This window comes from Sus scrofa, chromosome 7 (genome assembly GCF_000003025.6).
Source record: "Sus scrofa isolate TJ Tabasco breed Duroc chromosome 7, Sscrofa11.1, whole genome shotgun sequence".
NCBI lineage: Eukaryota > Metazoa > Chordata > Mammalia > Artiodactyla > Suidae > Sus > Sus scrofa.
In genome coordinates this window covers 53,546,004-53,559,527 of record NC_010449.5, presented here as the reverse complement: position 1 = coordinate 53,559,527, position 13,524 = coordinate 53,546,004, and the positions used below count along the sequence as shown (strand labels likewise).

At 50.0% G+C, this 13,524-nt stretch overlaps 1 protein-coding gene across 9 annotated transcripts; it reads right to left on the bottom strand.

Moving 5' to 3' along the window:
• On the bottom strand, positions 1,810-12,862 carry RCCD1 (RCC1 domain containing 1). 9 transcript variants are annotated; one of them, XM_013996853.2, is made up of 8 exons: positions 12,160-12,494; positions 10,607-10,815; positions 10,108-10,507; positions 9,873-9,994; positions 6,180-6,278; positions 4,767-4,937; positions 3,764-3,793; positions 1,810-3,187 (listed from the first exon to the last, which is right to left on the bottom strand). In XM_013996853.2, the coding sequence occupies exons 2-8, from the start codon at positions 10,779-10,781 to the stop codon at positions 3,027-3,029; spliced, it is 1,158 nt and encodes a 385-aa protein (XP_013852307.1). In that variant the 5' UTR covers positions 10,782-10,815; positions 12,160-12,494; the 3' UTR covers positions 1,810-3,026. The 9 variants fall into 9 exon arrangements, 7 of the variants coding, with proteins under 7 accessions (XP_013852307.1, XP_001927570.2, XP_013852301.1 ...); XM_001927535.5 differs by having other exon boundaries at positions 10,607-10,892; positions 12,160-12,492; XM_013996847.2 differs by lacking the exon at positions 12,160-12,494 and adding an exon at positions 11,912-12,061 and having other exon boundaries at positions 10,607-10,892.

The following is a 13,524-nucleotide window of genomic DNA, read 5'->3' as shown; positions in this document are numbered from 1 at the left end:
CCATGATAGAAAATATTTTTAAAAAAACAAAAAAAAGAATGCAAAAAAAGAGAGACACTATTGACAGAGTCAAAAGGAAAACCAAGAGAATGGTAGAAAATATTTCCAAATCACTTATCTGATAAGGGATTAATATCCAGAATATATAGAGAACCCCTAAAACAACAAAAACAACAACAAAAACCTGATTCAAAAATGGGCATTAGGAGTTCCTGTCGTGGTTCAGCAGAAAGGAATCTGACTAGCATCCATGAGGACATATGTTCGATCCCTTGCCTTGCTCAGAGGGTTGAGGATCTAGTGCTGCCATGAGCCATGGTGTAGGTCACAGATGCGGTTCGGATCCTGTGTTGCTGTGGCTGTGATGTAGGCCAGGGACTACAGCTTCAATTGACCCCTAGCCTGGGAACTTTCATATGCCGCAGGTGCAGCTCTAAAAAGACCAAAAAAGGGGGGGAGCATCATATAGAAATAAAAAGAAAGCAAAAACAAACAAAAGAAAAAATATGGGCATCACGTTCACCTCACAAAAATGAGCAAAGACCTTAAATAGACATTTATGCAAAAAAGGTGAAATGAATGGCCAATAAGCAGATGAAAAGATGCTTAGTATCAGTAATCATTAGAGAAATGCAAATCAAAATTACAATGGTATAAGTTCACACGCATTAGGATGGCTACTGTAAAAATAACCAGAAAACAAAGTGTTGAATGAAGATGCAGAGAATCTGGAACACTTGTGCACCATCAGTGGCACTGTTCAATGGCAAAGTCACTTTTGAAAACAGTATGTAAGTGCCTCAAAAAAATTAAGAATAGAATTACCGTATGACCCGGCAACTCCACTTTTGGGTATACATCCAAAAGAATTAAAAGGAGAGTCTCAAAGAGATATTTGTAAACCCGTGTTCACAGCAGCATTAGCCACAAGAGCTAAAACATAAAAACAACCCAGGTGCCTACCAGCCAATGGACGGATAAACAAAATGTGGGATATACACACACGATGGAATATTGGGCCTAAAAAGGAAGGAAATTCTGCAATACGCTCCACCATGGATGAACTTTGAGGACGTCACGCTAAGTGAAATAAACCAGTCACAAAAAAACAAAACACTGCATGAGTCCACTTATATGAGGTACTTAGGGTAGTCAAAATCACACAGACAGACAGAAGGGATAATGGTGGTTGCCAGGGGGTGGGGAGAAAGGAGAACCGCAAGTTACTGTTTGGTAGGCATAAATTTTCAGATTTACAAGATGAAAAGAGGCGGGAGTGGATGGTGGTGATGGCTACACAACAATATGAATATATTTCATGCCATTGAACTGTACAGAGAAAAATGGTTTAGTAAATACGTGTGTGTGTGTGTGTATATATATATAAAATTTCTCTCTCTTTTTTTTTTCTTTTTAGGGCCACACCTGCAGCATATGGAAGGGGTCAAATCAGCTGCAGCTGCCAGCCTATACCACAGCCACAGCAACGTGGGATCCAAGCCACGTCTCAAGCTACACCACAGCTCACAGCAACGCCGGATCCTTAACCCACTGAGAGAGGCCAGGGATCGAACCTGAGACCTCATGGATGCTAGTCAGACTCGTCAACCGCTGAGCCACGACGGGACCTCCAATATTATGTATATTTTAACTCAATAAAAAAAGAAAAAAATTACTATCAACGAGAGAATATATACCTTGAGATACAGGCAGACAATGGAACGCCATATAACCGTAATAATAAATGAACTGCAGGATGCCGTAGATGAATCATACAGTGTTGATGAGAAAACAAGACATGGAAGAACATACACGGAATGAGAGCCTTTATCTCAAGTTCAAAAGCAGACAAATTAGATTGCATAAAGATGCATACCAGGAATGGTACCATTCAAAATGAAACCAGGTGAGTGAGTAACAAAATAAGATGACTTCTAGCAGTTCCCTATCCGAAACATGTTTCTACAATATTTTCTTAGCTTCTTTACTGAAAAATCCCATCATCCTGCTTTACTTTATCCCATCTTCCAGCTTGAAAAACAGTCACAGTGCTGATAAATGACTTAAAGCTTAAGAACAAAGACCTAAAGGCATAAGCTATTCATAGGGTCAGCTGAATGAGGACGTAATGTGTTGGTCTAGGCATGCTGGACCTGTGCAGATTGGCACACCGTTTGCACAAGCATGACATGTCCTCTAAGGAATAAGAGAAAGAGGAACCTCATGGCCAAGTGGTTCACAAGCGGTCTCGTTAGCAGAATATGCATTAGCAGAGAACCAAGGTGCAAACCTAAGCACAGTGAGGCTTCTCTGGAATGCTATGCATAGATAGCTAACTCAAATGCTGATGATTGTTATGTGCCTAAAGGTCAGATTAAAAGCTTAACCTTTTACCAGCTAAGTGACTTTTAAAATAATAAAAGAACTTACACAATAATAAACAAACCCTATATCAAAAAATAATAATAAACAAACCCTATATCCTCCACCCATAGCCCCCTCCACACTTGAGGAGCACAATAAAAGAGCACAATAAAAGCAGTGTGGTTTCTTGAGGCAGTGCTGCTCTTGGCCCCTGAGACCTTGAGTCTGCCGGTTCCCACCTTTGCTTAAGAAAATGTCTCTGTGTCTTGTTTTATGTTAACTTTTTTCCTTAGGTTTCACAGCACCCATTCTTCAGCCCCATTCTGCTGAGCTGGTCTCAGTTCCCCATCTTGGCACTACCTAGAAATCCCCCCAGGGTGGGGTCAGGTGGGGCAGCTTTCACATCTGCCTGTGTCTAATTCTGATTTCACCCGTGTCTGCAATGCTGGCCTTAGGCATCCATTGCCAAATCTCCAGGGGCTTCTAATTTGAGGACCAAGTCGAGGACACTGCTCTAAGTTGGAGCAAGAGGGCTGTGATGGGGAGGGAGGGGCAAAGACAAGGCCTCTGGAGAGCAGGCCCTGGTTTTCCTTGACCTGGGCAGGAGTTTCACAGGTGTTAGCTTTCTTCTTCTTTACTGTCCATTGATTTCATGCCCTTATTTACATATGTCGGCTCTTCTCTTTCTCCACAGCGAACACGTAGGTGTTCCAGGGCCCACAGCTCACAGTCCTGACTTGGAGTTGCTTATCTACAAAGTACTCCACACGGCAGGGCCGATCCAAGCTGGTCGTGTCCTTGTGGCCAAGCTGTCCATATTTACCTAAAGGGAAATGAACCCCTTTGCTATCCTCTCCACAGGGCCATGGCCTTCGGCCCCAGGAAGGAAAACCAGACTATCCACTGAAGTGTGGGGCTTAAGCCACCACGCTGCTAGTGTCTGCCCTGTGAATTCAGGAGACCAGAAACACAGAGCCCCAGGACCAGGCAATCTCCCAGGTCCCCAAGAGGCAATGCTCCTCCGGGCTCCCCAGCCCAAAGCTCAGATGCTCCGAGCAGAGCTTTTCATGTGATCTTTTGCTCTACCCAGTGCCAGACCAAAAGAGGTCTCCTCAATGCTGGAGAAACATTCCCTTAAGAAATAATACTTTTTCAGAAAGGTAAGTGGAAAGTAATGATATCTCCTATTTCTCTCTTGTCTGGTCTGTACCCTTCTGAGTGTGCCTAGATCCCTTCCAGAGAAGGGAACAGGCAGCTTTTCAGTCCCTGTCTTCCCAGTGGTTTGTCAGGCCGAGGGCATATGCTTCCACTGGTCTGCATGGCTCTTGTCACCTGCCCTCTGCTCCCGGGTCTTTTCTCCCCTTGGTTGAAGCATCACAAAAGCAAGTCCTTTACTTACCCCAGCCCCAGGTGTAGAGCTCGCCCGTTCCTGTAACCAAAAGGACAGTAAGAGGCCATTGCCCCTGCTCTTCAATAACGCATTTGTCCTGCCCAGCCTGCCACAACCCACAGCCAGCACTTTACAGTTGTCATGAGATTCGCTTTGCATAGCACAACACGTCCTCTCTCTCTTTTTTGGTTTTTCTTTTTTTTTTTTTGGTTTTTTAAGGGCTCCACCTGAGGCACATGGAGGTTCCCAGGCGAGGGGTCAAATCAGAGCTACAGCTGCCGGCCTACACCACAGACACAGCAACGCAGGATCCAAGCTGCATCCGCGACCTACACCACAGCTCAAGGCAGTACCTCATTCTTATTCCACTGAGTGAGGCCAGAGATGGAACCTGAGTCCTCATGGATACTAATAGGGATTGTTACCTTGGCACTACGACGGGAACTCCTCCTCTCTCTTTTTGACAGCTATCTAGTTGCATTTGATGTGGCAGAGGATCCAGACTGAAAAGCTTCTCCTTGCTCTACACCTCATGGTTCCTAGTTGGCTGATTGGCCTGCAACTCACAGCTACGACGTTCAGGAGCCTTAGAAGCAGGGCAGGGCGGGGCAGGCCCTACTGTCAGAAGAAAGATAGGCAAACACGAGCCTCCCTCCAGAAAGAAGAACCTTCGAGGACTGATGGGCTGGGGAGCCACTGTTAGAGCCACATGGGGGTGTAGTCAGTGAGGTAGCTACTCAGTACATGCCAAAGACACCTAAAATGGTAGTTTTTAGGACGTTCCCATGTGGTGCTGTGGGTTAAGCATCTGCATTGTCGTAGGTGAGGCACAGGTCACAATTGTGGTGAAGGTGTGATCCCTGGCCAGGAACTTCCACATGCTATGAATGTGGCAGAAAAAAAAATGGTCATTTTTTAGGCAATCGCCACCCTTTTCTGCAGCTACTAGTCAGAGAGTTGGGGTGAAGGGACCTCTGGACCATCCTGAACCAGCCTACCCAGCCCCACTCACTTGTCACCACCGCTGTGTGCCGGGATCCACAGCTGGCCTTGACCGCATCTGAGCCGAGGGGGAGATCCAGCAGGGCCGGGAAGGGCTGGACAGCTATGAAGGGGGTGGGGCCTCCATCCTCACCCTCTGTGGCTCTCTTTGCTTCAGAACCATCTTCGTTCAGTCCTGGGGCTTCAGAGAAGCAGTAAGAGTGATGAGGATAACGATGGTGAACACTCACTGAGCACCAATCTAAACCTCATTCATACACCAACTCTGTACAACAGCTGAAGCACATACTCTGGCTTGAAGGCCATCGCTCCCGACCCCACATTTCCCAGGAAGCGCTGGAGTTGACAGGTTTGTGGAGCATGTAGCACTGGCACTGGCATTAGCCTTGCCATGATCCCTCTCATAAGGGGCTCAGAGACCTTCAGTGTGTCCTGGGGTCCTGAGGATGTGACACACCCCTTCCAAGCACTGTGTAGTTCTCAGGCCAGAAAATAGCCAGGAGTCAGGAATGACAGGTACATGTGTGACCCTCGGAGTTCCCACTGTGGCGCAGCAGAAATGCATCCAACTAATATTCATGAGGATGTGGATTTGATTCCTGGCCTCGCTCAGTGGGTCAGGGATCTGGCACTGCCGTGAGCTGTGATATAGGTTGAAGATGCAGCTTGGATCCTGGGTTGCTGTGGCGTAGGCTGGCAGCTGCAGCTCTGATTCAACCCCTAGCCTGGGAACATCCATATGCTGCAGATGTGGCCCAAAAAAGCCAAAAAAAAAAAAAAAAAAAAAAAAAAAGAACTGACACTCTGTGGTTGCCAAGGGGGAGGGGAGGGAGTGGGATGGACTGGGAATTTGGGGTTAACAGATGCAAAATATTGCCTCTGGAATGGATAAGCAATGAGATCCTGCTGTGTAGCACTGGGAACTATATCTAGTCACTTATGATGGAGCATGATAATGGGAGAAAAAAGAATATATATATTTATGTGTGACTGGGTCATCTTGCTGTGCAGTAGAAAACTGACAGAACACTGTAAACCAGCTGTACTGAGAAAAAATAAAAATCATTTAAAATAAACTTTAAAAACTAAAAAAAAAGAACTGACCCTCACCAACAGACTTGTGGTAGCCAGGGGGCAGGGGGCTGGGGGAGTAAGGATGCACTGGGAGTTTGGGATTCGCAGATATAAACTGTTATGTATAGAATGAGGACACAGGGTTCTACTGTATAGCATAGGGAACTATATTTAATATCCTGTGATAAACCATAATGGAAAAGAATATGAAAAAGAATGTATATATACACACACATATATATATCACTGAATAACTTTGCTGTATAGCAGAAATTAACACAACATTGCCAATCAACTATACTTCAATAAAATAAATTGAAAAAAAAAAAAAAGGCAATGGGACCCTCACCGTCTCCTGTGATTGTCTTTCCATCCTCTGCCAGGCTCCTGGCGGGCAGGGCCAGCTGCCCTGATTCATTCCAGCCCCAGATATAAATATCCCCAGTCTCTGAAAGAGAGATAAAGGGGCCCCATTAAACAGACTGAGAACACCCCCTCCACCTCCTAAGCCCCCTGCTTTCAACCAGACTCCCCTGTAGCCCACTGGCTCCCTGGAGACAACTCCTGCCTGCCCTCCCAAGTCAGTGCTCCAGCAACGTGCCTCCCTCAGGCCCCAGCAGCTCCCTGGTCTCAACAGGGCTCTTTCCTCCTAAGTGCCTTCAGGTCACTTCCTTCCTTCCTTTTTTGGCTTTTTAGGGCCGTACCTGTGGCATATGGAGGTTCCCAGGAGAGGGGTCAAATCTGAGCTGCAGCTGCCAGCCTAAGCCACAGGCACAGCAACTCGGGATCCGAGTCACATCTGCAACCTACACCACAGCTCTCGGCAACGCCAGATCCTTAACCCACTGAACAAAGCCAGGGATCAAACCTGCATCCTCAGGGATACTAGTTGGGTTTGCTACCGTTGAGCCACGATGGGAACTCCAGCTCACCCTTTTCTTAAAGGACCTCTCTTGCACGATCTTCTGCTCCACTTTGACTTTTACCTTTGCTGTTAAATTGCACTCCTCCCACCCCGCACCTCTACCCTGGCCCCCATGCGTGCAATTTGGAAACGTGTTCCTTGAGGTTCCCCAAGGGTCTTTCACATCCACTGAACCCCACCCACCACTGGTCCTATTGAAGACCTTTTAAGAAAAATGTTTCACTGAGGTAGCACTGGTTTCTAACATTACATGTTTCACAGGTACACCATTATATATTGACTTTTGGAAGCACTCCAGCATGCCTATCACCCAGAGGTTAGCTTCATCTGTCATCACACAGTTGACCCCCTTTACCCATTACACCCTCCCCTCCCCCTCCCCCCAGAAGGCCTCTGGAAACTCTCCCACAACACTATAGTTTTTTAATTGAAGCAACAGCCTTAATACGAAACATTCGTTAACAGGAGTTCCCATCGTGGCTCAGCAGAAACCAATCTAACTAGTATCCATGAGGACACAGGTTCGATCCCTGGCCTCGCTCAGTGGGTTAAGGATCTGGCATTGCCATGAGCCGTGGTGTAGGTCACAGACGTGGCTCAGATCCTGCATTGCTGTGGCTGTGGCGTAGGCTAGTGGCTATGGCTCCAATTTGAGCCCTAGCCTGGGAACCCCCATACGCCACGGGTGTGTCCCTAAAGAGACCCCCCCAAAAAATTTATCTAACAGTAGTAGCTAATTTGTATCAAGTGTTTAATCTGTGCCAGTGTTTGAAGCACAATATCGATATTTTATTCAAGGGAAAACTTGAGGTACAGAGAGGTTAAGCGCTCTGCCCAAGACCCCAAGGAGCAGAGGGATGATTTAATCTAGGAAGTCTGAATGAAGCATCTGTGCTCCAATCACTACACCAAGGCCTCCAAATCCTGTTGGACCTCAAGCGTGAGACTTCCCATTGTGTTCACTTTCCAGCACTCTTTTCTTCCCTCCAGCCGCGTAGCTCTCAAGCTTAGCTGCCAACCCAGGCCCATTACATGAGAATGTGGAGGGGAGAGGGCAGGAATTGGGAGTTTTTAAAGACCTCTGATGATACTGAAACCATGGCCCATAGAGTTAGCTGATAATAGAAATTCTTGAACTTGTCTTACAGGACAGCAGATAAGGGAACAACCTGTTCATACCCTTTTGCTTGTAAACTGTCTTCACTGATTAAAGTTCACTTTAGGGCTTTTTTTTCTTTTTTTTTCTTTTTGTCTTTTCTAGGGCTGCAGCCGTGGCATATGGAGATTCCCAGGCTAGGGGTCAAATCAGAGCTGTAGCCACTGGCCTACGCCAGAGCCACAGCAACGAGGGTCTGCAACCTACACCACAGCTCACAGCAACGCCGGATCCTGAACTCACTGAGCGAGGCCAGGGATCGAACCCACAACCTCATCGTTCCTAGTCGGATTCGTTAACCACTATGCCATGACAGGATCTCCTAGTTTTTTTCTTTCTTGCTTCCTCTCTTCCCCCTGCCTTGCACCATGCTCCACCCTCCGCCCCGCCTCACTCACGGCATATGGAGGTTCCCAGGCTAGGGGCTGAATCAGAGCTGCAGCTGCCAAACTATACCACGGCCACAGCCACGCAGGACCCAAGCCACATCTGTGATCTACACCACAGCTCATGGCAACGCTGGATCCTTACCCACTGAGCAAGGCAAGGGATCAAACCTGTTTCCTCATGGATCCTAGTTGGATTCATTTCTGCTGCGTCACAACGGGAACTCCCTCTTTCTTCCTCTTTATTATTACTATTTTTGGTCTTTTTCAAAAGGGCCACACCTGTAGCACATGGAGGTTCCCATGCTAGGGGTCTAATTGGAGCTGTAGCCACTGGCCTACACCACCACCACAGCAACATCAGATCCAAGTTGCATCTGCGACCCACACCACAGCTCATGGCAGATCCTTAACCCGCTGAGCGAGGCCAGGGATCGAACCTACAACCTCATGGTTCCTAGTCGGATTCGTTTCTGCTGCGCCAGACGGGAACTCCCTCTTTCTTCCTCTTTAACTGCATACCTTCCCAACTTCACCCAACTCAGGTGTTTTATAGGAACATGGAGTCAGCTCCACCCAGTGAAAACTGGCTGGGGGCTGGTTGGGACCACCCTAAAACTGGGCCTGTGCAGACGTCCAGTGAATGGACTTTTGACATCAGAGGGCTGGAAAACTCCACCCTCAGCTCGTGCTAGGTACCTCCAATTTGAATATGCAAAAACATGTGACCCCAACAGTCCTGCTCTGATTAACTTCACCTTTTTTCTCCTACCTCCAATCACCTCTCCCCATGCCTAAGACCACCCTGCTTATCCCATCCCTTCAGGGAGGTGGACCCGAGGTTTATTCTCCCATCTCCTCGACAGGCTGCCTTGTGAATAAACTCTTCTCAGCTGTAAACCTCAGCATCTCGGCCTTTGGCTTGCTGGCATCAGGCAAATGGACCTGGTCGGTAACAATGTAAGAGGCGTCCAGAGCCCCAGGTGCAGATTCTTGCAAAGACCATCTGCTCCCAGTCCCACCCAACAGCATCCAGCTGCACCTGGATGGCCTGCCCAAGTGGTGGACTCAACACAATCCAAAGTGAAACTCCTCATTCTGGTCCTAGGTCACCAGCAATGGCACCACCAGAAGTCACACCACCATCATTCTCCCTGTGGGCATGTAAGTGTCCACTGTGTACTACGTATCACAGCCACCTGGGCAACTGTCACCTTTCTTCTTCATTCTCCTTGGCTCGGCTGCCCCTCACACCTTCATTCTCCCTTGGGGAGTGTTTTAGAAAGACAGCCCTGGCCAGAGGCTGTATCCTGATGGAGAGGAAGGGTAGTGAGACTAGTAACAAAGACAGGAAACAATTGCCATGGCCTGGGTGTGAGTGGGTGATGGTGGCGGCAGAGGGGCTGGCTCTGAGAGACATTGGGGAGTCATGAACCACTGGGCTGACTGATCTGGGATGAGCTTGCAAGGAGGCCTGGCTAGACCACCCATCAAACTGGGAGAGAAGGAGGGAGGAGGAAGATTTGGAGCTTACCAGACACTGAGCTAGTTTCAGAAAAGCAGTGGGTCACTCACCACTCACACACACAGAATGCCAGCCACCTGCGGCCACCTCAGCCATGGGTAGGCCCTGCAGCGCTTCCAGCACCCTTGGCTCCCGCTCTGCCTCCAGAGTCCCGTGGCCCAGCTGTCCGTGCCTGAGCGAGGAAGACCATGGTCGTACCAGGGGTTCCTCTCCGCTTCCTTCCGCACTCTCTGCTGCCCTGAACGCTCACCTCCCACCCGCCCACCTGGCCCAGCCCCCACTCACCTGCCCCCGCCCCAGGAAAACACCTGGCCCGCGGCGTCCAGCAGCAAGGCGTGCTCAGCGCCCAGCTCCAGCCGGCGCGCCCGCAGCGTAGGGGCCAGAGGCCGGTAGAAGGGCGGCTGCGGGCTCACGTAGGCGCTGGCGCAGGGCAGCAGCGGCAACGGCCCAGCCTGGGTCTCATCGCCGCCGGGTCCGTCCTTCCGCTCCACCTCCAGCACCACGGTCTGCGCCCAGAGGGGCTCCCCGCGCAGAGACGAACCAGGCGCCCAGGCCTGCAGCTCCGCCCCGGAATCGGATCCTGTCCCCGCGCGCAGCACCACAAGGAGCGCCTCCGATGCCCACGCGTCCCTGCAGCCTCCTGCCGAGCCGCTCACGGAGCCTGACAGCTCTAGCCGGCCTCCACCTGCGGGGCGGAGAAAGGGCTGTGGAGGGGGCGGGCTACGCACCCTGGGCTGGAGGACGGGAACTGGGGAGGGGGCAGGGGACGGAACGGGGCGCTCACGGGTCACGGTGGCGGTGTAGCTCCAGCTTGCGCTCACGCGGCAGACGTCAAGGCTCGCGCCCGGCACCTCCAGCGGCTCCGGGCTGTATACCTGGCGCCCGCGCCCGGAGCCCAGCGCCTGTCCGAAGCCGCAGAAACCGAAGCCGAACCAGGCCCCGGGACGCTCCCCGGCCATGCCCTGGCAGCGCCCTCTTCTGGCTGCGACCTGGCTGGGGTGGCCAGTGGGATGGAAGGTTAGGGAAGATTCTTCCAGAGGAGCCCTTCAGGGACACTGCAGCTGCCTTACCTGCAAAATGGAAAGAATGCCATCGTCCTGACTACGGAGTCAGATAGTATATGCGTTCCACCAACGTTCGCTGAGGGGGTCCCTTGGGTAAAGTCCTACCATATTTAGGAAGATTCTTAGCTGTTTGGGGCACTTTCCCTGTGCTCCCTTTTTACACAAGCAAGTTCACTGTCTCACAACGTGGGCATGAGGTATTTAAGTGGCCTCTCCCTTAGACACTGGCCGAGGATCTGAGTCCTTCCCACTCCAAATTCCCAGGGACATGAACATCGTCCCAGGTAATCTTTGGAACTAGAATTGCCCTCATTTGACAGCGGAGACTCCCAGAGAAAGTAACCTCTCCACAACCACTTAGCTTGGGATGGAGAGGGCAGAGGGCTGAACCTAAGGCTCATCATTTCCACATACAGTGCTCTTCCCTCCACTGGAAGGCAAAGCATTTGAGAGACAGTACCATGCAATAGTTCGGACCTTTCCCTCTGCGGCTAGCAGTGACTATGTCCTTAGCCAATCTCCTTAAGCTCTCTCAACCCAATTCGGTTTCTTCAGTTTTACAAAGCTGGGGAATAGAGGAGGGTGATATTTGTACCTACTTTGTAGAATTGTTTGGAACAGATGCAAATAAAGGGTTCAAGTGCTGGCACATACCATGGGAAACTCACAGTATCAGCTTATTAAATCTAGTACTTCGAACTAATAAAAATGAGGTTTTAGGGACCTATATAAACACAAAACTGGACTTTGCCTAGTCATTTATTCGTTTCACACACACTTATTGATCCTTTATTCTAAGCCAGTGAGAAGGATGGCTGTCTGCTCCTAAGGCGCTCGCGCATGAACGGGGAGACACACAGTCGAGTGGCACAATAAGGCCACTTTCTCCATACAACATGTTTGGCTTCGTCAGATGCTCACTGGCATTTTCAAGCCTTTGAAGTCAAATCCTGCGTCTCTCCTTAACTTGGGCCTGGGCTGCTAACCCCTTCCGGCATCCATCTCAGTCCAAGTAAGCCTCTGACCTTGATCTTGACCCTGTGCCCTCCAACTCTGAGGCAGTTCCTTCTGAAGGGGAGGATCGAGTAAGAAAAGACGGGGACGAAATACAGCCGCCCAAGAAGAGGATCGCCAGCTCAGGACTCGGCAGCAGCAGCAGGAAGCAAAGATTTGAAGCGCCGCGCCCAGGGCGCGGCGCCCATTGGCTGCCCCAGCCTCCGCTGGGCCAATCGCTAGCGAGATCGGTAACGTCACTGCACGGGGCGGTGCTCACCTGGATGTTTGCAGTCCCTCCTTCCGCTTGTCCAGTCCTGGGTGGAACCGGTCCTGAGGTCTACCCTTGACAGCTGCGGCCTCGGGCGTGGAGTGGGTCCGCCGGTGGGCGTGAGCCCGAGACAGAGGTTGGACCAGATAGTCCCTACCCACCCACCCCGCAACGCGCGGGGCTGTGATGCCTGTATTAGAAGCACTTGAGGAGCACTCAGAGACAGTTAAAAGGTTGGCAACAAGCGACCCCAGTGACTAGTGCAGCCTGTCCTTCCTCTCAATCTGGGACAGAGGCAGCTCGCTATTGGTCACGTGGATGCCCAACAAGGCGGCCGTATTATGCGGGCGCCGGTACGTTTCACCTTCCATTGGCTCAGGATATGTCATTTATCTTTGTTGAGCCAATGAACTTTCAAGCTGGGCTTACCGCGCAGAGCGGAAGCAGACTCTGGGGAGACCCTCCCACCCTAGCAGGCAGGAAAGACGTTTGTGGCCCAGGATTTTCTCCCACCTGGTTTGGCTACTGGAGCTTCCTTCAGGATTTTCCCAGCCTCAAGTCCCAAGCACTGCCTGAGTGGAGGACCCTGAGAACTGAATACAAAAGCAGAAGTACCGAAGGGTTTAGGAGTTCCTCTCCTGGCTGAGCAGTAAAAAACCCAACTAGTAACCATAAGGTTGCAAATTCCATCCCTGGCCTTGCTCAGTTGCTTAAAGGATCCCACTTTGCCATGAGCTGTGGTGTAGGTTGCAGATGCAGCTTGGATCCTGTATTGCTGTGGCTGCGGCGTAGGCCAGTGGCTGCAGCTCCACTTTGACTCCTAGCCTGGGAACTTCCATATGCTGTACATGGAGCCAGCCCTTAATACCAAAAAAAAAAAGAAAGAAAAAAGAAGTACTGAAGGGCCTAAACGCATTTATTTCCACAGGACTATAGAGTTTATTGTTCCGCTTCCTAGGTTTACCCTTTGACCCTCTAACAGGATTAAGAAGCAACTTACCAGAGTGGGCTCTTTGGGTGAGGAATCTATTGGGTTCCTTTTTTTTTTTTTTTTTTTTTTTTTTTTTGTCTTTTTAGGGCTGCACTTGCAGCATATGGAAGTTCCCGGGCTAGGGGTCGAATCGGAGCTGCAGTTGCTGGCCTGAGCCAGAGCCACAGCAACTGCAGATCTGAGCTACATCTTCGACCTCCACTGCCCTTTTCAGTAATGCCCAATCCTTAACCCACTGAGCGAGGCCAGGGGTCGAACCCATATCCTCATGGGTGCTAGTTGGGTTCTTATGGGCTGAGCCATAATGGGAACTCTGAATAGGTTCCTTTCAAAGAGGTGGCTACGCTGCACATTCAACCATGTCTAGCTCCTGCTCCAGACTC

Excerpts from the sequence above, each read along its gene's own strand:
- RCCD1 (XM_021098935.1), bottom strand. The coding sequence starts at position 10,781 with ATGGCCGGGGAGCGTCCCGGGGCCTGGTTCGGCTTCGGTTTCTGCGGC. Across the intron at positions 6,279-9,872 it reads GCATTCTGTGTGTGTGAGTG|AGACTGGGGATATTTATATC; the intron begins GTGAGTGACCCA and ends TCTCTCTTTCAG. Across the intron at positions 3,188-3,763 it reads GCTCTACACCTGGGGCTGGG|GTAAATATGGACAGCTTGGC; the intron begins GTAAGTAAAGGA and ends ATTTCCCTTTAG.